The 23,585-nt window shown below is 41.7% G+C and overlaps 1 protein-coding gene across 4 annotated transcripts in view; it reads left to right on the top strand.

The window, feature by feature from the left end:
• ZMAT4 (zinc finger matrin-type 4) overlaps positions 1 to 23,585 on the top strand; it is a 123,428-nt gene that overhangs the window by 63,519 nt on the left and 36,324 nt on the right. For all 4 annotated transcript variants that reach the window (XM_067545272.1, XM_067545263.1, XM_067545243.1 and 1 more), the window contains exons 3-4: positions 4,337 to 4,426; positions 11,756 to 11,912. In XM_067545272.1, the coding sequence (XP_067401373.1) occupies positions 4,337 to 4,426; positions 11,756 to 11,912 (247 nt within the window). The remainder of the gene's footprint in view (positions 1 to 4,336; positions 4,427 to 11,755; positions 11,913 to 23,585) is intronic.

The following is a 23,585-nucleotide window of genomic DNA, read 5'->3' as shown; positions in this document are numbered from 1 at the left end:
AAAATCTTGTCTTTTAATCTTTTTAAAAATTATCTTTCTGTACTGCATATAAACTCAGCCAGATGGCAAAGAGCATAGCTACATGTAGCTAGACTGCATGAAGTGTGGAACTAAACAGACCGAAAAAGAAAAGCCATATTGTTGTAGTAATAATCTTTGCATTCACAGCTCTTTCCATGCGATGATCATAAAGTGTTCTAAATAATAAGTTTTACAATGGATATAACAGATCAGGGCTTAAATGAGTCTGTATCATGGGTTCTGATGAGATTTCCCTGGAGGCAGATTTTCCCATATCTACCACTGGTGGGTTCTTGCACCTTCCTCTCAAGCCTTTGGTGCTGGCCGCTGTCAGAGAGAAGATGATGGATTTGGGGTCTGATCCAGGCTGGCAATTCCTGTGTTCCTAAGGAGGGATCAAACCTCACAGCACCCAGGTGAGGTTGGTAAGAATCAATGTCCCCATTTACAGCTGGGGAACTGAGGCACAGAGTGGCTGGGAGTTCCCAGGGTCGCCTGGGGAGCGTGTGGTAAAGCTGGGACAGAGAACTCCTAGTGTGCAGTCTCAGGCTTTAACCAAAGGAATTGCCTGGCTGCATCACATCCCTGCTGTGTGACACTGGCCAACCCCCTTAAGGTCGGACACCATAAGGAGCAGAGTTCTGTCTGCCCCAGTGACTTCAGGCTTCACTGTGTCAGGTCATTAACTGGTTCGTGCCTCCCTTCCCGATCTGTGAAATGGGGAGATTCTACTCCTGACAGGGGAGATGTGAGAATTTGTTGATTATTTACTTAATATCTTCAGAGCACCATAACCCTGGGACTGATGATTCTCTTATGTTCTAAGGTTGCTTTGCAGCACTCTGCCAATGTAAAGGGGTCTTACAGTGGGTACACGCTACAGTGGCATTCAGTCACAGTCCCCTTTTACACTGTCAGTGCAGTATAAAGCACCTGCGCCCCACAGTGTAACTGAGAACAAGGCCCATTAAGTGCTATGTACTGCATCAAAATGCCTGATCCAAAGCCCATTTAAATCAATGAGAACTGTTGCATTGACTTTACTGGGCTTTGGATCAGGCCCCAGGTTTCCAGCTTTGCACATCTCTAGTGAGTGAAACACAAAGCGAAGTTTATATGCTGTTGCTATGCTTTCCAGGAAGAAACTTAGTGGGACCAGTGAAATATGAGACTGACTTGCACAGATCAATCTTTTAAAATTCACATGGATTTACTTAGTCATTTCTTAATTACCTAATCTCTTAGAGGAAAATCCAAAAGCCTGTACTATCAATCTACTGGTTTTAGAGAGATGTGAGATCTGTCAGAGAAAATCTATTTTCTCAAACTATATAAGATGATGAGTGGGGCAAGGATATTTATCTTCACTGATTTGTTCCATCTTTTTATTTGTTTGTTTTAATTTATTGCATGATCTTGCTTAAAATGCACAGTTGGATTTACACATACAAATTTTGCTCCATGTTCGCACCATGGAAAAACTGTTCCACCACACTTTAACGGTAATTTAATTTTTTAAAACTGCAAATCTGTGATCTGAAATGATAATATAGTGCTGCAGTTGTTCTGCAGGGCACTCAAAGATGGAGATTCAGAGCAAACTTGTTTGCATAATAATAGCTCCTGTGCATGTCTGGACTTAGTATGCGTGTATTCGTTAGCTGCAGATTTCTTACCTTAGATCTATTGGAAGACAAGGACTCTGAGTCTGATTAAGTGATGCCCTTAAAAGCTTGCATGCACCACCATAGGGTTCTTGCTGTAGAAGCTTTCAATCCCTCTTTATATTTTAAAAATCACAGGGTTTACTAATATGAGGAGTACATCTCATTTTCCCTTTTCAGCTGTCCAGAACACAGTATGGAACTTGCATTTACCAGCTCCCTCCTACAAGCTGTTGAGCCTAGAAAAAGAATTATCCCACCCAGGCACCCCCAACCTTTTTCTGTCCCTCTGCACAAAAATAAGCTCTTTGGAAACTTTCCTGCAGTGTGAATAATTTGAGAATGCTAGGTGCCTGGTCAGCAGATCCTGCTGGGGTGGACCTATGTTCCTTGCTCTGGGTTAACACTTGATTTCAAGGAGACGTATATTTGATGTATGATTTCGCAAGAAGAACTTGATGATGTAGGACATTTACTAAAGCTTTCAAGAAAGTGTCTGTCACAAATTAGAAGACTCTTCCACATCCTTGCTGTAGAGCCTTTCCCTTTGAAAGCCTGGGGGCTCTGTCAGTCAGACATAAAAATAAATGTGGTAAGGAGTCTGGTCTCTAGCAGAATTGGAAGCACTCAGGGGCAAGGGGTTTAATTAAACAGGAGGGGGATTTGGCACTGGCTACTCCTAGAAGCATGAAACCAATGTGTTTTGAATCAAAGTAATGACTTTGCTTAAAATGCAAAATTATTATGGCAAGACATAGCATAAAACTGAGCCTCGCTGCAATGTAAAGAAATGATTTCCCGTTTTCTTTTTCTTTGTGCCTCAGTGGTACTTTGCTTGTAACTGAAACTCCTGAAATAACCATGTCCGGAGTTTAACTGCTCTCAGCCTGTTTCTAAATGTTGTTTATTCTTGGCAATTAAAAACTGGAATATTTAGAGTGCTGAGTGCTTGCCATCAAAGGGTGTATTTATTTATATTGTGTATATGGCAGAATGTGTCGATGCTACTCTCTGTTCCTGAGCCACCCTAAGACAATTAGCGGAGGTGTGTGCAGCCCAAGTGACTAATCACTATTCTCTCGCTCTCGCCAACCATCTAACCTTTGTAATGTTCCCTTTAGCAGAGTATTTAGGCACCATGATAGTTCATGGTACTTCCATGTCACCTCCAGCCTGCGTCTTAGCTGGTCAGCATGCCGGTTTCCAAGTGCCTCTGGCACGGATTAGCTTTCGTGCATACTGCATTGCTCATTTCAGGTCAATCAGTCCAGTAAGTCCTTCATCCTCCACCACGCTTCCTGATTTCTCAGTTGTTGTATTTCTGTCCTCTGACTACCTTCCTGCCTGAGAGCGTGAAGCACAGATTGTGTATGGCCTGAACAGGATTTTAAATTGCTTATAGCCATTTTTTAATGCTGAAATGTATTTCTTAAAACAGGGCGCAGCAACCTGTACTCACTGAGGCCTCAGCATGGCAAGTGCCAGGTTCAAGGACTAGTCTGTTGACTTTGCTGTGTCTGCTGGGTGTTTTATGCGCATACTTATTTATTTTTGGCTAGCTAGATTCTTTGGGAAAGTTACTTCAGCAAGCAAAACAATTGTCCTAAATATTCTTGGGGGAGGGGAAAACAGCCCTCCAGTTGCTAAATTGGGAAGTGTAAGTGTAATAGAACACCACGCACTGTTGTGGAGCAATTAGTGACTCACATGGAACTTGGGCCTGTGGGCAACTGGGGTCTGTCTTTAAGTCCACAAATCTTTTATTCCTGCTTCATGAGAGGATGGGGGCTGTTATCAAACAAGAGAGTGCATGAGCACTTTGAAGAAGTATGTTGGTTTGGGAGGTTGGTTTTTGTTTTTATAACAATGATGCAACTAACTTGGGCTCTTTCCCTGCCGGTGGAGCTTAGTTCCAGGAACGATCAACCTCCCAAATTCTCACAGCATGGGCAAGATTTATCAGAAACGACCGCTAAAAAAGGAAGGAAAGATGGAGAGTCAGAATTCCTAAGACAGCTCAGACCAACGTCTGTCTAGTCCAGTATGCTGTCTGTAGGTGCTGCACAGGAAGACATAAGAGCTCCATAATGCACAATTATCTGATGATTTGCCCATAGGGGAAGTTTTGCCCTGACCCTGAGCATTTATTGGTTGACTTATTTCCTGGCGCATTAGGTTTTATTTCCCTTATACATTTTTATCCTATCTTAAGTATAGCAAGTGTGGATGTTCCAGTTGCTCATATACACATCTAATCCTTTGTTATTAAATCTCTCCTGGGATGGAAATCTTTCTGTGCCTCAAATAATTCGTGTTGCCATTCTCTGAAACTTTTCCATTTCTGCTCTTTCTTCATGGAGCTGGGGCAGCCAGGACTGAATGGCGGACTCAAGGTGAAATTGTACTGTTTACCTCTATATCTGGTGGCTTTACGATATTCCCAGGATTAAACTGAGTTCCTCAACCATGGTGAAAGCCCTGTGAAATGATCTCGAAATGTAGAAGTTACTCATGAAGGGTTCCTCTCTCTCTCCTCCTATGATTGATATGTATGAAGGGGGGACCCTAAGTCTCATTCAAGTTGTGATACTCTCTACTGTCCAGTAGGAATGTTTTGATTATTGCCTCACCACTTTTCACTCCTCCTTCAGAGTCGGAAACATGCGAGCAAAGTGCGACTTTACTACATGCTACACCCCATAGATGGAGGCTGCCCAGCCAAGAAACTCCGATCAGAGAACGTGAGTATGTTCCAGAGCCTTATTCTGTGCTGCTTTGTAAATCTGTGACCCTGTGCTAAGGCATTTTACTCCTGTAACAGCCTCAGATAATCACATACCCAGGGGTAACAGTTGGGTTAGCTGAAATGCTAAATTAGTGAAAATAACTTTCCATAAACAATACAGAAAATATTATATGCATCAGCAACAGTAATTGAATTTTTAGTTCTTTTACTAATGTTTTTAGAAAAGACAAAAAGAAATAGGTATCCTCATGACAAAAATCCAGTGTTCATTCAGGGACAGACCGAACTTCCTGAAAGACATTTACTTTGGCTGGTGAACTGCAGTGGAAACGACTGAAAGGATAATGACTGTGTGGATGATTGCACTTTCAGTCTAATTCCCTTTGAGTCTGGGATAGTAAAAACTGTTCTTTAATTGTGATGGTGAAAGTTCTCTAATTGTACCACTGGAAGTTTGGATTGGAGTCGTTTCAAGTTCCATACATTTAGATGATATTTATGCACAACTTTCTTACCCAAGGGGAAAAAACATCTGGGAGAGAACAAATGACAGCAAAGAGAAGCACTGTGTTAGAGAGGCAGCTAGAGAGAGATTCATGGAGGAGAGTAACTAGTCAAAGGAAATGAGGGAGGAAGAAAGAAACGGGCAGTCAGCAATTTCCATTCCAGTGTGTCCTGTAACCCTTATTCCCCTCTCCCTTATGGCCTTTGAATGTATCAACTTCAGTTTCCTGGCAATGCTCTGCTTACTTGACTGTCACAGCTGCTCTCTTTGCCCATCTCAAGAGCCTGGGGCTTCTAGATACTATGATTATATAACTAATAATAATAAGTCCTATTGACTTTCAGTTGGACCTGTGCCCTTAAGTTACTTAGGTGATCTTGGAAAAACCCAAAACCCCAGAGACTCTCTATCTCTACTTCTATTTACTTGAACATGAAGGAGGAATAGGGGTTGATTGCATGTTAGAAAACTCTCTTTCCTTCTAGAATCTTTTTCTTAAATGATGATGAAAATATTAACTGGATGGCAAGCAATCATTCTCAGCTGACTTACAAAACTGCTGCTTTGTTTGTGGGAAAATGCTTTAATGAAACATAGAGGGGAAAATAAGCTCCTATTTTAAAGATAGGTAGGTGATGGTAGTTGTCAGCTTCAGGCTGGAGCTGTGGATTCATCCTCTCACAGGTAGAGTTAGCAGTTAGGTTGGAAGGCTGGGTTGGAGCCCAGGTACAGTTTCTGTCTCTGTCTTCTCTCCCCCTCCCTCTCCTCACAGAGTATCACTAAGGAGACTTACGCCTGAGAGCTTCAGATGAAAGGATAAATGGCAGGGCCCAAGGAGCCTTATTTGTCCCCTCCAACTCCTGCAGCATGGGGAATTCCTGCAGAGGGACAATTCTAAAATTACAAACTCAGCAACCTCCTGTTAGGAAAAGCTTGGGAGCAAATAGGTGTCTCCATCCAAGGCTGTGAAATCCACATTTCAAGATTTATCAACTGAGGCTGTGAAGAGAAATGGGAGGAATAACTGAAGGGAGGAAAAATTATACAAGGCCTTATCTGCGTGAAACTTGTACCAGTTAAATAAACTGATTTTAGTTAATTGGTTCCACCCCTTGTGTGGATAATTATTTGGGTTTAAAAGTAGTTTAGCTTAAATTTGTTTCTAAATGACTTAAGCTAAACTGCAATAAACACATAAACTGAAATCAGTGTCCACACAGAGCTTTGTCCCTGTTTAACAAAATTGGTTTAAATTCACACCTTAGTTTAAAGCACTGCAACTGTCGATGTAGACGGGACTTAAGATACAGATGTGTATTTCCATACCACGTCCCCAGATTGTAGTGTTGGCAGATGCTGTGCCTTCATTCTCAGAAGAAGACGATCTCCTGAAAAATGGCAGTGACAAACTGCGAGCCAGCCAACAGGTGCAGGGGATAGAGGGTGCAGTGTTCACACCTGCTGATGTGAGGCATACATCCTGGAACTGCGGATTGCCTTTCCCTAGTAGGACATCACCTCTGCAAAGCATCTAAACTCCCCTGGCCTGCATTCCTTCCTAAACCCAGCCTCTGGCATGGCAGTCCATTGGAATGTTGCAATTCCCCCAGGCTGGCGTATTAATAGCATTTGTCCAGGTCATCTTGACATACAAGGAATATTATTTTACCAGTTGACTACACAATCCTATCAGCTTCATGTCACTCAACCAATGACCAAAGGAACCTGGCTCAGGTCCCTATAGTCCTTCTGTTTACACATAGAACTATCTTCCGACAAAGTGACGAGGAATAAAAACCCCTCAGGGTTAGAACAAGGCTCTGAGCATCTGAACACTTCTGTGCAGGGAATTTACCGTAATTGAGGACATAAGGAAGGCACTGCTAACTGACAAAGTGCTGCAGACTTGTATATTTAATTAATAATGCTTTAGTCGAAACATTTCCCCTACTGCTGGTGCTTATTAGCATTATAAACATAAGAAAAAATGACTAGAGGGAATTAACGGGGAAGGTGTGTTTGCATTATGCATAGATGTTGAGACTTTCAAAGCCAACGAGGGATTTAGCTATGCAACTCCCATTTGAAATTAATGGGAGCTGTGTGACTGAATTCCCCAGTAGGCTTTGAAACACTCAACCAGAAACTTTAGTGGCCAGTAAAAAAGAGGAGTAGTTTGAGTGATCTGAGAATCAATGGAGAAAGAAAAAGAATACAGTGTAAGTAAGTGTCTAAGGTTTATTTGAGGCTTTTTTTAACTGCACGCCATCCATGAAAGTAGGTTGAAATGAAACAATGTCATTGAAGCACAGACAAGGTGGATGAGCTACTCTCTTTATTGGACACCATATAACCCATGAGCAAACACTTTTCACAAAATGTACATGCCATATCTTATCTCTCAGTCCCCATCCTCAAAGGAAACCTACGAAAACCATCAAAAGAGGAGTCTGGAAACTTAAATTCATAACTTTGCTAGACACTAAAAATCATGGTTTTGAGAGACACTGGATTTATGGCTTATTACAACAATCTGTATCCCACTAAACCACCGGTTTTGATCTGTCTTTTCACCTCATTTTTAGCTGTGACACTGAGCATCTTTTCCAAACCAGAAGCTCTGTGTGGCTCTAAAGCTTGTCTCTGTCACTAACAGAAGTTGGTCCAATAAAAGACATTGCCTCACCTACCTTGTGTGTCTGATATCCTGGGATGAATGTGGCTACGATAACACTGCAAACAAATCAAAGCATAAGACAAACACACATGCACAGTGAGAGAGAGAGAGACTCAAATTCATAAACACTTCAGTATATACGGTTGTCAGGCGAGCTCAGATGCTGGCTCTTTATGTATTGCAGCCACTGATGGCCAATGAGCATTTTTCACTGCGTGCTTGACTTTCAATAATTCCTCTATGAAGACATGTAAAATACCTTGAATCTCATTTAACAGAAGTGTGAATTGCACTCAGAGTAGAAAATATGCTTCTGTGGGATTTTCCCCTTGGGTCTAAAACTGATTCTGATTAACTAAGAAAAAAATCAGGAATGAAAATTGGTATTTTCTCCAGTGGCTCTTTGTGATGAAAATGAACCTGAGGTGGACTTGGGTTAGCTGCACAAACTTTGCTGTCCCTGCTGCTGTAGCTCCTCTTACCTAATCCACATGTTTTTTGGTGAACAGTGAGATTTCTAGTGTTGAAAATTGACCTGCTTTTTTGCTGTTGTAGCTGGTTGTGACAAAATGCACATGCTGCTGTCTTAGCTACTGTAGATGGAAATCAGTCATTTGCATTTGGTTTCCAACATCCCAAGTTTCCCTACAGCACACACTCAAATATTCTTGCAAAGTTACCCGCACTGTGTGGCAAAGATATTGCAAGGATGAATTAATCATCTGAATTTAATCAGTGCATAATGCCAACAGGTCTGGATAGAAAAGGACTGCACAGTTCTTAAAAATGGCTGATTTATATTTTGGTAATGCTTTGCTTGACAAGGGGGGAGCTAGAAGCTAGTGCTAACAAGATGTGTTGTGTTAAAGGGCATGGAGGGTGGGACTGAAATGGTGAATTCTCAGATTAAACCCTTTTGAAAAGCACTTTGGTCCCTATTTAGTTTAATTAATAAACCCTGCACACTGTCATGCCTTTAACAATACTATTAATGGGTCATTGTGGTGTTCTGGTAGCAGTAAATATTTCTGCCAGGCAAGAGAACTACACCTAGTGGTAACATCACAACTTAAAAATAACGCTAAGGTTATTGAACTCTTCATTCAGGCTCAGTCTTCTGTTAAAGCTGTGCCAGCACTGCATACCTTGGAGCAGCATAGCATCATATATAGTGGAGATGGAAAACTCTTATTTGGCTAAAGTTGCTATAATATATCCTCCTGCAGGAGGGTTCATGATAACATTAAATGTCAGAATCCATTGGACTACCGCCACTTTCACTGGAAGACTTATCTGCAACTCCCATAGAAATGTTTCCAGATATTCAGCCTACATTTTTCTTTTCCTTAATTTAACCTCCCATTAAAATTATTTAGTGCAGTGGCTTGACGCAGTTAACAAATGTGGGCTCTGTATTCCTTAGGCAGTATGTAAGGAGGATATTTTTCAAAGTCACAAAGGACAACTAGGTATGCAATTCCCACTGACTTTTTTTTTCAGTTGGTTTCTAACTGCCCCCTGTACCTTTGAAAAACTCCCCTTCCCCCAGAGTAGTCAGCACTTGCAGCCACTGATGGCTTTTTCGGTATATAAGGGAGCACTCTAGGTAAAAATCACCCAACCCCTATGTAGATGACCAGCACAAGGCTGATACACCAGTCAAATCTCATTCAGCCCAGAAACTGAAGTGGAACTTAGCATGGTATTTAGGTTGTGCTCCGACTCTCTGCACCGGTGTGAATTTCACATTATATGTATAAAATTTGTGGATAATAATAATAAACACTTTCATTTAGCTCTATCGTGATTACACTCTAGAGCATAAGGGAAGCAGAGAGTTTAGTTGTTGGGACTGGCTGCCCCTTGTTTTGGCATATGAGAAGAGTGGGGATGCATCCAAATGAAATGCTAATGCTATGTTAGGCTTTTCTTTGGCAATATTAGAGTAGGTTTGAAAGGGGAAAAGGCAGTGGGACCTTGGTTAACACCTTGACTATGCTGCAATATTGGGAGTTGTGTAATAAAAGGACAGAGATTGAAAACTTCCTCTTTTTTAATGAACCCATCCAACAACAGCAATTGCTAAATCCAGACTGTTTCACTGCAGATCATAAGTGTCTTGTCAATAGTGACTACATACCATCCGCTGGAGGAACAGTAGGTTAAAACAGTGCACAATGTTGTCTCCAGATGGCTCATTGCTAGAGGGATTTTTACTGTGGGTTGGGGGCCAAGCCTGACCAGCTTGCTGAGTGAATGAGCCTATACAGTAAATGCACAGACACTGCTAAGCGGAGAAAACACACACATTTGAAAAACCGCATATTCTAGAGGGCAATCGGTCAAGTTGCCTCCAGAAGCGATCTAAAAGCTGTAAGTCTCTAGTTCTAATCAGATAGTCTTCATTTTAAATAAATAAAAAGATTGCATTATAGTTAAGCAATGCTGTTTTCTTTAAGAATACTAAGTGGTTTTAGTATATTTCATGCCTTGTTCTGAGCTTTTATTGTCAAGCAGCCTTATTTATATGTCTCTCCTGCTCCATGTGTTTGAATTGTTCTAGTTTTGGTTCTCAACACCTCAGAGATCTAGATAGCAACCATTAGTTTTTGTCAAAATATCTATTCAGTTCTGCATAATCACAGGGAATGAAAATAACACTTAATGCAACAGCAACCTAAGCCCATAAGGTGTCTGGAGAGCTTGGCACACCTCCCCTAACATATTACTGGTTTGGCAGCATTACCTAATGATTCATGGTGTGAAAGAATACACGTTTGCATATGGTTTGATTCTGAGCACCCTGTTTTGTTATGACTTCACTGTGAACAGCTGTGGATACATACTCTCAGGAACACAGGGTAGCTGGAAGAGAAGTACGGTTTAAACAATGGTTTTCTATTGATTCCAAGTGTGATAAACAAAAGTAAGACACGGATTCCCTAGTTATTGGAAAGTTCTCGCTCCAAATAGGGCTAGATTTGAAAAAAAACTCTGATCCTATTTGGGCACTTCAATAAACAGCCAAGCCAGCATGCTGAGCTCTTCTGAAAATCTGGCCAACCATGTACAGCTCTCAATTCACTCACCACTTTTTCTGATGGTGCTGACTCAAATATTCATTATGAGTAATACTTGTTACAAATGCAGCCCTTTAGTCCTGTTTGTAAACTGTTGACAATGAGCCCAATATCTATGAAAGTGTTTGGCTGTTCTTCAGAGTTTGCCAAATTGGTTGTGCAAGCAAAGTTTAGCCTTTGAGTTGTTTGGGAACTTTTTTCCCCACCCATTCATCAGTTGAGTTGGGCAATTATTCCCTATCCTCATCTCACATAGCTCTGCTCCCTTCAGTTAAACCTATTGTCTCTCTTTAAATATACTGAAGAGGGGTGGGGTGTGTATGTGTGTGTGAGGGAGAGAGAGAAATAGAAATAGAAATATCAGGAGTAGGTGAATGCTGCACCTGAAAAGCGATGTCGCAATAATGTCCTGCAGGACATATTTCCTTGTGGAGGCTTAAAATGCAGCCGGCTAAGAACAATAGGACAATTAAAAAAGGCATTCAGAGATCCTGTTGATCAGTGCCTGAATAAGAAACAAGATGAATAGGGAGAGATGTTTGGGAACTGTTAAATGCTTAATTCTCACAGTATATAAGCGAAAGATTCTCTAGCACATTTCCAAAGCTCTCATATTTCATGCAGCCTGTGGTCCTGGGCTGCTCTTGGGACCCGAGGGCTGCTGTAATCCTGTGCATGTGTAGCAGAATAACTCTCCATCCATTAGAAAATAGATCATCCAACCTTAGAAAGTCTTCTGCTTTTCTGACACACCCATTTATCTTAAATGTTATGGTGTCCCCCAGAATCTGTTTTTTCTCAATTTTAGAGGACACCCAATTTCATGAAAATTTTGGTAATCTGTAAAAATAAAAATACAGCAATTAGCACCTCTAGAAAAAATAGTGGAAATGCTATGCAAGCCTGGGAACCTCCTGTACAAAAGCAAGTGACTTGTAGCCCAGATGCCAGTACATCTGTGGCTTTGCAATGACATTGCAGAACTTGATTTCTCTCTTTCCTTTCTCTGCAAAGATCTGTCTGGTTTTAGGTGACACCTCTGTTTCTTTTGTCTCCATCCAGGGCAGTGACGATGACTCGGTGGATAAGAACAAATGCTGCACGCTATGTAACATGTCCTTCACCTCGGCAGTGGTGGCTGAATCACATTACCAAGGCAAAATCCATGCCAAAAGGTTAAAACTGTTGCTAGGTGAACAGCCAGCGCTAAAGGCTACAGGTAAGTCTAGAGACAAAGAATATGAGGCGATGTTAAAAAGCAGAACATTCTGTCCATTTGGTTTGATGACTCTTCCCTGCGCAAAAGCAGGATTGGTGGGCATGGCAGCCTCTAATGGCTCTGCTAATTCAGAAATAAATGGATAGCTAACTAATGAAGATCAACAGAAGCAGCTATTCATTTTTCTTGCTGTCATAACAACCTTTAAAAAAAATTGCTGATGCTCATTACTGCCTGCGTAGTTCACATAGATTAGTAGTGTATCAGTCAGTGTTGGCTCTTGCCTTAGAATCTTATCTCTGCTTCCATGTTCCTGAAAATCTTTTGCACATTGGAAGAGTGTTTTCTCCCAGCATGTGTAACTAACATCAAGACTCTCTTTCATTATAAGAAATTATTTGACAATACATTTAATAGCCCCTTACAGTTATTGCACAGGGCAGAATACAATCTTCTCACCTGAGAGGAAAATCTAGATTTCAAAACATTTTGGATCATTGGCTGCTTGATTTTTGCCTAGGTGGTATTCATGCCATTCTCTGCAGTGATTCCAATAAATCAAGTCCATTGACTTTCACATTTTAAAAAGTCAAATGTTGGAATCAAATAATTTAGCCATCTTGTTTTCTAGCCATAAAATCCTTTCAAACTTCTAAAATTCTATGAGACTGAACTTCCACTGCAATTCAGTTCAGACAGTGGATACTGGATCAAAGTTTTCTGTGCGCTAAACAGGCATTGAAATTGGGCTGTAATCCTACAGATAGGTACAGTGTATTTCATAGTTACTACCAGTGGCAGTTCCTTAGAAAATAATTTAACTTTAGCTATGCATTTTATATCCCCGTCTAATGAGTTGTGTGTAAATCCTAGGTATAATTAAATAAAGTTTTTCTTACTTTACAGACTGTAGATGATAAATAAAATATCACTTGTCTTTTATTCTTCTCTTTGTTGCCCTTAAGAATTGTTAGTTCCTTTACCTGGGGGAGTAGCAGGGAATCACTTTAAACGGTGGCTTACTCATTGTTCTAACGAAAGAATATCTTCCTGAAGGGAATCATGACAGGTCATCATTTAAAGTACAGAAATGTAGTAGACCCAGTGGGCATTTGGTGACCAGCTGGCATGGCTTTCTGTCAGGAAGACACCATGGGTAAAAATGTCAAAAGCACCTAAGTGACTCTAGAGACTAATTCATTTTCAATAGGACTTAGACTCCTAAGTGACTTACGTGCTTTTGAAAATTTTACCCTGAGTGGTTTGGGACCTGAACATGGGAGCTCAAACTGAGCATGGAAGTTATTTACCATCTTATTAGTTTCTGCCCAGGTTTTGGGTGCCATGGTGCCCACAGCTTCTAACCCACCCTTAACAATATGAGATGGCGTAATGACTCAGTTTAAAGTTGCTTTCTTGCTTGGAAGGCCAGTATCAGGCTTTTGTCTTCAGGACAAAGCTGGGCTAGGATTGTGGTAAACTCTAAGACGGGGACTTTGTTTATATATGTATATTAGACTGTTTAGAATTTCTTTTAAAAGACCCAACTCCTTTGTAAGGAAAATGTTTGAACTTTCCAAGCTTCCACTAGTTTGTTCTGCAGGATGGAAAGCCTGAAGGGCTTGATACAAAGCCCATTGAACTCAGTGAGCTTTGGATCAAGCCTCAAATGATTTAAGGAATATCCCTGTTCTCTGAGCCAGGTGGGGCGCTTCACATATAAGTCAGCTGTTCAAATCCATAAGCTGTTTTCTGGCCAGTGTGAAATTATTTATTATTTATTATTTGAATTGCAGTAGCCCCTAGGAGCCATTGTCATGGCCCAGGACCCAATTGTGCTAGGTGCTGCATGAACACAGAACAAAAAGACAGTCCCTGCCCCAAAGAACTTCCAACTGAAGTATAAGACAAGCGACAACCTAGAGACAGATGGAGTACAAGGAAACAATGCGACAATATTGCTCAGCATGATAGGCTGTGGTCTCAGCTCACCAACTGCCTAATCATGATATCTCTTCTGTTCCTAATGATCCATATGTTCATATAAAAACCCGAAACCCACACGCAGTACATTAATTGGCACTAACTAGTCAAAGGCTTGAATGGACATTGGAGACTGACGTCCCTTCTCAACCCTAGAAGGCTGTATAGTGGAAGTTTGCAGTGATATTGTCCGTGCTGCATCTGTCCTACATAAAAAGAAAACATTAGCCCACAACCCTTCTCCGGCAGCACTTCTAAAGAGCCCTGATTTCACTTTTTCTATTTAATTTTGTTAATCTGAATCAAGTGGATCGGAGTCTGTAATCCACCTGCACTACTTGCTGAACATCTCCATGTGTAATGAGCTCTTCAGTTGTTGTAATCACTCAGAAAGAATATCATCTTCTAGAGACTTCAACCTCTTCAGACCAGTAAGAGTACTTGTTTGTATGTGTCAGTTGCTTCTGCTTCAGTTTCATCTCACTGTGACATTTCATCCTGGGATGAACATAAACATGCAAAATCAAAAAAGTGTGCTGAACAGAACTATCTCAAGTTAAAAGTCACAAGCTCTTTAGAGGGCATATAAATGGAGAGGTTAAAAGAGACCGTGCAGTTAAAATTCTCCCCTTCAGCCATGAGACCGATGTTTGTTTTAATATGTAGATGTATTTTATGCACTTGCTCATGCTGGGAGTCAGGAGTACTGAGAGTCTGAACTTTTAGCATGAAATTCTTTTTTAATTTATAGGACAAAAAAAGTTAGAATACCAAATCTCCGCAAACATGTAAACTGTTCATAGCCCCCTAATAAAGAAATGCTCCAAAAATTTATGAAACCTCCCAAAACATTTTTCACTTGGGCTGAGATTAAGTATCTTACTTGTAGTTCTACTGATAGGGCCATTCTATGTAAATGTCTATAATGAGCATTTAATCAACACTGTTGATATGCTTGAGAGACTCAAGAATTTATACATTACATCTGGCTAGCCATAAATAACTTCATTCACCATAGACTTGGAGCCACCTCTGGATTGGAAGGTAGCTGCTATTTAAATCCTTCAGTAACAAAAACAAGAAGTTTAGAAGAGAAAATGAAGAATGTGTGCAGCTGAAACTTCATTGGAAAGTTACAGGTATATAATTCTAGAGCTGGTTGAAAAACAACAGAAATTTTCCAGTAAAACTAGAGTTGAAAAAATGTGTACTGTCACCAAAATCTGAACATTTTCAACCAGCTCTCCTACCAAAGTTCTGTTCCTTGTCACCCTACCTGAACACTGGCCGGAACACCAAAGCAAATACCCCTGGTCTTACAAAAAGTATCTTGGGAGCTTTAATGAGCACAGGTGATCAGAAGCTCTGTTTTGACATCCCCTCTGACTTTTGGGTCAGTCCTGACTCAGGGAGAGAAGAGTGTCACCTATTATATTTCGACACTCACTTCCACCTCCAATCTTGTTTTTTGTTTTTTCCCTGTGGACTTTTTTGTTCAAGTAATTGGCCATCATTACACTGTCGTACATTGTGAATCTGATGTACATGTGAGTGTGATTACTTTCCATATAAACAAGCTAGTGTTAGTGCCCATCTTGTTTTCTTCACTGCTCTCTAATACAGCTGAGGAGTTTAATACTTTCACAAATTTTCATGCTAGCTCCCAAACTTATTTGAGCTCTTCTGGATCTTCTGAATCAGTGTGGAGTGACATAAATCCTAAACTTTGACTAATATATGCCCTATATAGTTGAAGCAATGCATCCCTCTTACATACATAATACTCTCTGCTATAGCAGCTTTATTACCAAAGAAGGATTATCCTGGTACTCCTATCAGGTAATCTAGATGCTTTTCTTGATAGCTTTAAATAACAATTATTCATTACACAGCAGTCTTCTTCTCTGATCATGGCAATAATGCAGATACATTTTGCAGATATATATTTCAATGTATTCTCTGTCTCTGTGCACAAACTGATATTGCCTCCTGGATTTGAGGGCTAACTGTTATGTGATGCTCTGGTTTTCCTGTGTACACCGTACCACAGAAAATTTGGGTTGGTTTTCAATTTCTTTCAGAAATATTGTACTTCTTTATCTTGTCATCTCAAAGTTACAAAATGCTGATCTTTAAGTTTATAGTTTCCCAACTGGAGCAGTTAGACAGTTGAGGAGTGGTTTGACTAAGCTTTTTCTTTACTGGAAAAAGTGATGTCTCATCACTGTGGTGAAATATTTTTTATCCTTTCCCATTCCTTTTGCTGTGTGATGCTGGCGCCCTCAGAGGCTTTGTATCTCCAATGCTATTGATAAATTTCTCTGGTCATTTATAGCATCTTTTGTCCACTTACATCAGTCATCAGAGCAAATTATAAAACAGAGAATTGTGTGTAAAATAATAGCTGCTACTGTCATTTATCCAAGTGCTTCATTTCAGGAAGGTGGAAGATGGCATATCAGGAGCAGGAGATTAGGTTGGTTGATAATGAATCATCATTTGAGGAAGTGCCATGTCTCAGGAGCAGTGGTTCCACAGCTGATAGTTAATGTGCAGTATAAGACCTCGCGTTGCCATTGTTGGTAAGAAATTATACTGGCTAGTCAAATGTCAAAGACACCCATATTTTTGGAGGTGCGATAATCTGCACACGACTCCCATCATGAGACACAGTGAATAGAATTTCCTTGGCATTTCACTCCATTGGTGCCTGATTCAGGTTTTCCTTCTCAGATCTGTAGAAAGTGCTGGAACGTTAGAATTTGGTTGTGACTATAAATCCAGTCTACAATCAGGCCAGATGGACACTACAGATCTATATCAGTAAAACTATGTTGGTCAGGGATGTGAAAAATCCATACTCTTGAGTCATGTAGTTATGCCGACCTAACCCTCGCACCTCCCCATGTAGACAGCGCTATGTCAATGGGAATGCGTGTCCTGTTGACATTGCTTCTGCCTTTCGGGGGGGTGGGTGGATTAACTCTGCTGGCAAGAGAAGCTCTCCCGTCAGCATAGTAGCATCTCCACTAAAGCGTTTCAGTGTCACACTGCTGTAGCGCTTTGGTGAAGACAAGTTCTGTCAGCCTTATCTGTGGAATTTCTTCTTTTCTGAGGGGAAACTATATTTCTACAGTTCCCTTTTGTAATAGTGCAGCAGAGTAGATAATTTCTTCGTATTGTTATGCTGAGCTCCTCTCGGATAGAGTAAAGTTCAGTGCCTTTGTAAGTAGTCCTATGAATAGAAAGCTTTGTACACAAGAAATAAGTCACAGTAGTCCATCACCAGTATGCTGAAGTTTTTACCTGTAAATGTTGCCTCATGCAGCAAAAGTAAGACTTCCTCAACCCCCTCCCCCAACGCACCCCCCCCAAAAGAATGAAAGGCAGATGTTATAAGCTACTTAACATCTTGCAACAGTAGAACCAGAGTCAAATCTGTAGTTTGTACATTCGACTTTTAGATATGGCAGAACAGGTTTTTAAAAAACCGAAAGCTTTGCCAGGGTTAATTATTTTCATGTTGCTGCCGAGGGGATGAGATTTTGTCCTGTTTCTGGCTAGAGGGTACTGTATGTCAAAAAGATAAATTCCCATTTGGAGTGAAGTCAACGTTCATTTATTTCTGTTTGGGAAGATCATGAATTCCAGTAGATACTGGATGCTTTTCATTAATTGTCCATTGAATACAGCAATAGTTTAGGCCTAGCAGTCGTTGTAATCTAGTCAAAGGGATGCAACTGCACAACAATATATTTTGCATTACCAATGCATCACTAAGAGGACTAATGCTTCACTACTGTGTACCCGGTAAGTCATGAACACCTGTGCAAAATGAGCACAGAATAGTGTAAAACACTACCACTAGTGTGAGGGTGGAATGCTGGTTTGGAAGCTCAGTATGCTCCCTTCACACAGATACAAAGCGCTGTCAAAAGTGCAGGACAGAGGGAAATCCATGGGGCTTCACATCTGTTCCTTATACTTCTGCTGCAGCCAATAGCTCATGGAATGAGTAGAACGTTCCACACTGGACTTTTACCTGGGGGATTATGGGCTTTGGTAGGAGAGAGCGTCTGGGGGCTGGAAGGAGCATGATTGCTGCTTTAGCCAGAATTACTAAGATAACTTACTGGAAAAGACAAAGGCCCGAAGTCAGGTTCCACTAATATTAGGTGCTGGCCCTAGTGGTGCATCAGCTTGAAGTGGTTTCCATCATATCCAGGGTTTACAGTTTGGTTCAATGGGCTCCCAGCACCTCCACTATAAAAATTGTTCCAGCACCACGGCTAATGACCTCTCCCCATGAATTATGTTTTGATTGGCATGAACTGCTAATCAGTGAAGGATGAGTGGATGTGAGACAAGCTGTGATGTATAATCTAGAGTTCACTCTCTCATTTAGCCAACACAGCAGCAAAGGGTCTGCTCCAGTCATAATTCTTTATTGTGCAGCAGATATAAATCCTGAGGACACCACCATCACTATGTGAACCTAGACCACCCCAGTCTCCCTCCAAGGCAGCAGCTAACTTATAAACAAGGACAAAGCTGACCAAAAGAGCCAACATATTTAACTTTATAGCTGGGGCCCAGGCAAGCAGCATGTTCAATATACCGCATAACTATAATTCCTGGATCTTGACACATAATCACTATTTATAAGGTGCCAGATGCACAAACGCCTCTACAGTCATTGCAGATAATCCCAGCAGTCAAAAATAAAGCCAGGAATGGAAAGATGTAGTCTTGTAACACTGCAGAGGATAACTTCTATAGCTCAAGGAAATGCAGGTTCTATTCTTGCATTCCTGTTTTTTAAAGTAGTCCATCACTAACTCTCACAATACAGTGTGCATGGGAATAGAGGGGAGAAACCATGAAACACATTTCCAAAGTCTGATTGATTGGAATAATCACCCAGACACCGCTATTGACAGCCACACAGCCTTGGAATCTTTGAGAAGTTCACGCACCACCTAGTACGCGGGAGAGCGTGGGATAGCCAAGTGGTGTAAAACTGAATGGACCCCTTACTTTGCTGTCCGCTCGAACTCAATTCCTTGTATGTCATTTAGTCCATTCTCCTTTGATTGGGACATCATATGAATAGTCAGGGTTCTAATAAAATATATAGTGTCTGCATGCAGCAAGTAGACAGAGCAAGTGCAGGGAGTGATTTTTATCTGAACTTTGCACAATGCAATAAGGAGGAGTCCCAGGGAATTGGAGGGAGCAGCAGATGCTCCCAATTGTACTTGCCTCCCTGCAGACAGGGCCAGTGTGATAAGTTAACCTACCCGCTGCAAACTACTAACTGTATATAGCCAGTCCTTAGGCAAAGTGGCTGAGGACTCTGCCTATTCCTAAGCTAACAATACTTAGCACTTACTTAAGGTTATACGTGTTTAAAGCACTGGACAGTTGTTGACGCTGATTATTAAGAGTAGGGGAGGCTTGTTAGCTGGTTAACTATTAGTATTGGCAATAATACACAAGGAAAGCCACACTTGATTTAGTTATAATTCCATTAAAAATACTGCATTAAAGGAAGCTTAAGCACGCTAAGCAACTCATTTCCTGATATTTTTGTTGTTGTTTGCTTCACTTGGCAGCCTTAACTCTGCCCTTTTGTGTGTATGCATTACAATGCAGTTGTGTATGCAATGATCACATACTGTTTTTCTGCAATTTATCTGGATTGTGTTCAGTGTCTATAAGGATTTATTTGTCCTTTTGGAATGCAAGGCACTGAAGTTACAGGCAAATTGCTTTTATTTGTTGAGAAACAAGTGATTTTATGAGGAAAATGCCATCTGGCCTTTCCTGCACACTGGCTGCTGCATATGAGTTCTTTTGGAGAAGTAGTTTTATCTTTTATTTGCATAATAAAAACTTCGTGTGAGGCTCAAAGGAAAGAGCTAGTTACTATATTTCTGTGGGAGAAAGCACCAAAATGTCTGGGACCTGAGCTGGAATCATCTCAGCACTGTATACAGAATTAGCAAGAAATATACAGAACAATCCAGTGTGTATAGTATGGCTGGCCTCCAGAAAGGCTTGGGGGACGGTGGGGGCATATTGTGCCCACTCTATGCCAGGTATATAAGGAAAAGGTACAACAAAACTTTTGTACCCACAGTTAATTTGGATGCAAATAAATGTTAGTTGTTAAACATTTAACTACATGATTGCATTTACAAAGCTGGGAATTATTAACATTTGCACAAAGAATTCTGCCCTCTCAGAATTGGAGACCAGGGTGTGAGGCTCCTGGTAACAAGCAAAAAGCTCACCCCTAGGAAGAGCTGCCAGAAGGAGCTAAACGTCACCTCTGAGTGAGAGTCATAAAGTGGAGTTACATGTGTTTGTTAGCCCCTCTGCTGCTGGACAGGAGAGTAGTTACTGGAGTGAGTGGACCCTGACCCCTGCCATCAGATGGAGGGTGCGACCTTAGTAACCCATGGGACAGGGACCAGGAAATGGAGATCAGTCTCTAGCAGCTTTCCAGTTTATCTCACTGTTAATAAAGATACAAATAAGAGCTGCATGTGATGGGATGTGGTCAAAGAGGGACACTTGGGGTGTCATGTCCAAAGGCTTTGTTCCATGACTGTTGTTGTAACCCGGTGGGGAGATGTGTGAGAGAGAGAGAGAGACTATTATCTTATGTAGTCTTAGCCAAGCCACAGGAAGGTGAAGACTTTTGAGGTTGTGAGACATGGATACTGGGGTCTTTCTGCCCGTTCCCACCCAAACCACGTGCCTGGAGAGCACAGGAATGGTGAGGGACTTATTGTCAGCTTAGGGGTGTAGTGGAGGAAGGAGCTGGCAGACTGGCCCGTCAGCTTACCTGTGCGGGCTGTGGAGAGGGGCTGTCCCTGTTACAGGGTGAGAGGGTTTAGTGCAGTTGTAGCTGATTAGCTGCCTTCCAAACCGGTTTAAGAGAAGGCAGCCGGGCCATATAAAGGAGAGAAGGAGCTGCAGGAAGGGGTGGCTGAGAGTTGTCTGAGAACAGGGAGAGACAGATGGAGCAGCAGTGCGTTGCCGGAGGGGGAAAACGCGGAAGGAGATCAATAACTGAGCTGCCAGTGAGGTTTTCGGTGGAAAGCTGTTGGGAGGACTGGCTAGAGCTGGGGACCCCTGCCAAGTTTCAGGAAGTGAGGAGGTCCCCAGGAATCAGGGAAAGAACCAGCTCAGTCCGTGCAAGCTGGGCCCAGAAGCAAGAGGGGTTGAGGAGGAGGGAGGAGCCAAGGAGCAGAGGTAGGACTCCCAGGTAGGCGGCCTGGGTGCTCCCTTTCGGCTGTGGCCCTGGATGGACATTTACTGTGTCACGGGGAGTGGGTCCCTGAAAGGAGACCTGACTTGGGGCTGCTGGAGAACACGTGGGGGAGAGAAGTGGGTCTCGTTTCTCTCAGGGTGCTGGCCTGGCGAGTGGGCCCGGAAGTGGCTAATGGCTCTCAGGTGTGTCACCTTGGAATGGGACTGTGCAGCGGCTGTGCTGTCACCTTGCTTTGCTGTGGGAGGAGCTGCGCTTAGCATGAGGCATCCGCAGACTGGGGCACTTCCTGTGACTGAAAGGGTTGGTTTGTCACAGGAGACAGCGCTCCTTTTTATGGGTGGGAAAGGGAAGAGGGAGGCAGGCTCCCTGCCATGCTGCTTGAGCTGCAGGCTGCCCAGCCCAGGATTTTACCTCGGAATTTTACCTCAGGATTTTACCTCGGAGCGCGCAGAGCGCCCGGGGCCTGGCCTCCCCCGCACCAGCGCAGTCGGGGATTTGCCTGGGGCTGTCGTGCCCAGCAAGTGGCACTGGGCAGAACAGGGGAGAACGACGGAGCCGACAGCTCCCCACACAGGAGGCTGCTCTGGGCTGCAGCCCCTTTCACAGCCCAGCCAGAGCAAGGCCATGGTGGATTTACCTCAGCCTAACCCGTGCCCGTCTGAGCCCCCAGCACACAGTCCCTCCCGCCGGGCCAGTGTGAACGGACAAAACGGACTGGAAGAGCCTGGGAGATTCGTAGCTGAAAACAGCTAAAATCCTAGTGGCAGAATGGAACAATAGCAACATAACATAAAACCCATAAGCTCTATTAGCTCATGGATAGTAAGAGTAGCTAATGTTCCTATTTATTGTTTGTACTGGAGAAGCACCCAAAGGCTGCAGTCAAGATTCGGGCTCCAATGTACCAGGATACAGACTTTGCCCCAAGGAGCTAACAGGCTAAGGCAAGCAATGGATGTGGGAATGGAAGACCGGTTTATTTAGCAGAACTACTCTTTATTTTGTTTGTACCTGTACCAGTGAACCAATGGCAATACAGTGAATAGACAACACTGTCACTTTGTGGAGTGAAATCAATTCACCCGGAGTTAAGTGGAAAGTCCATTAGCCGATCCAAAGAGGAGAATAAATGTCTCCACAGAAGAGTCAGCTAGATGATAATTTTGTTAACTAATACCCAAAGGAGCTCATTTTGTTAATACTCATATGTGCTGGCACTAGTGACACGCCATAGAGGTATCAGCCTAGACATTTTTTCTCTTCCTAAGTGGTTCCCCGGTCAGGACTTAGAAAGTGGGAGAAATGTGTTTCAAAATCAACTATAATTGAGACTATGAAGATCCAATACCTTTGCCATTGCCATCAAAAACAATAGACATGTATAAAACTATGAAAATTGATAAGGTTGTTAGTAACATTAGAAGCAAGATTTAGTTTCCTTTAAAGGAAAGCTGATAGAGATCCTTTCACATACAGGTCAGCTGAAGATTTGTAACTTGTATTAACACTCTTGAATCATGGGGGAGATCGGCGGGTTCAGGTCATAATTATGCATCTAAATATATCGTTATTTTGCTCACTGAGGAGCTTCACAGAATCAAATAATGAAGTTGTTTCATCACTTTGTCAGTCCCTATAGATGCAATCTCATTAAAGTTGAGCTAGAATAGCAGTGCAACCTTTTGATCAGAAGAAGAGCACTCAAACTGAATTTTAGAGTGCACATTTTCCTACTCTTATCCCAAGAAGCATATTTCCTGAGAGCATAGTTTTAAGATTTTATTTTGATATTAGACATTTTATTTAAAATCTAAACATGGAAAACAACATTAAAAGGAATATATGAGCTACATGTGCCAATTAATTACTAAGAATTGTATATTCTGGTATCCCAATATTATCACAATTTTTACCTTTTTATTATAAATTATTTTTTATTTTATCAGCTGTACTATACTCAGGATAGAGACTGCATCAAATGCAGGCTGCTCCTGTATTTCTTTATGACTAATGATCCATTTTTCTTTTGAAACCTTTTGGATCAGGATCACATTTTCAAAAGTAGATAGCTAGACTTTTATGGTGACTCTGAAGAGGACTGAGGGGCTGAAGGAGAAGGTTTACATATTGATGGCACGTATTAATAGTGTTTTAAGATATTTGAGAGAGGGAACTGGCTTCTGTATATTGCCTTTATCTGTGGCATTTTAAAATTCTTCTTTTTTTTTCTATTCTTTTCTAAGACCAAACAAACTGAAAACAAGAATGTTCAGATGATTATAAATCTAACAGTTTTCCTACCCCGAGAAATAGTTGGATTTATACATGTAATGTCCGTTCAAAAGGTTACGCACTTTGATTACAGTTTTTGATTATTCTTCACCACTGGATTTTTATATAAGTAGCTG

Source organism: Emydura macquarii, unplaced genomic scaffold (genome assembly GCF_026122565.2).
Source record: "Emydura macquarii macquarii isolate MOO-44397 ecotype Brisbane River unplaced genomic scaffold, CSIRO-AGI_Emac_v2 contig_201, whole genome shotgun sequence".
Taxonomy (NCBI): Eukaryota; Metazoa; Chordata; order Testudines; family Chelidae; genus Emydura; species Emydura macquarii.
This window is presented reverse-complemented; position numbering and strand designations above follow the sequence as displayed.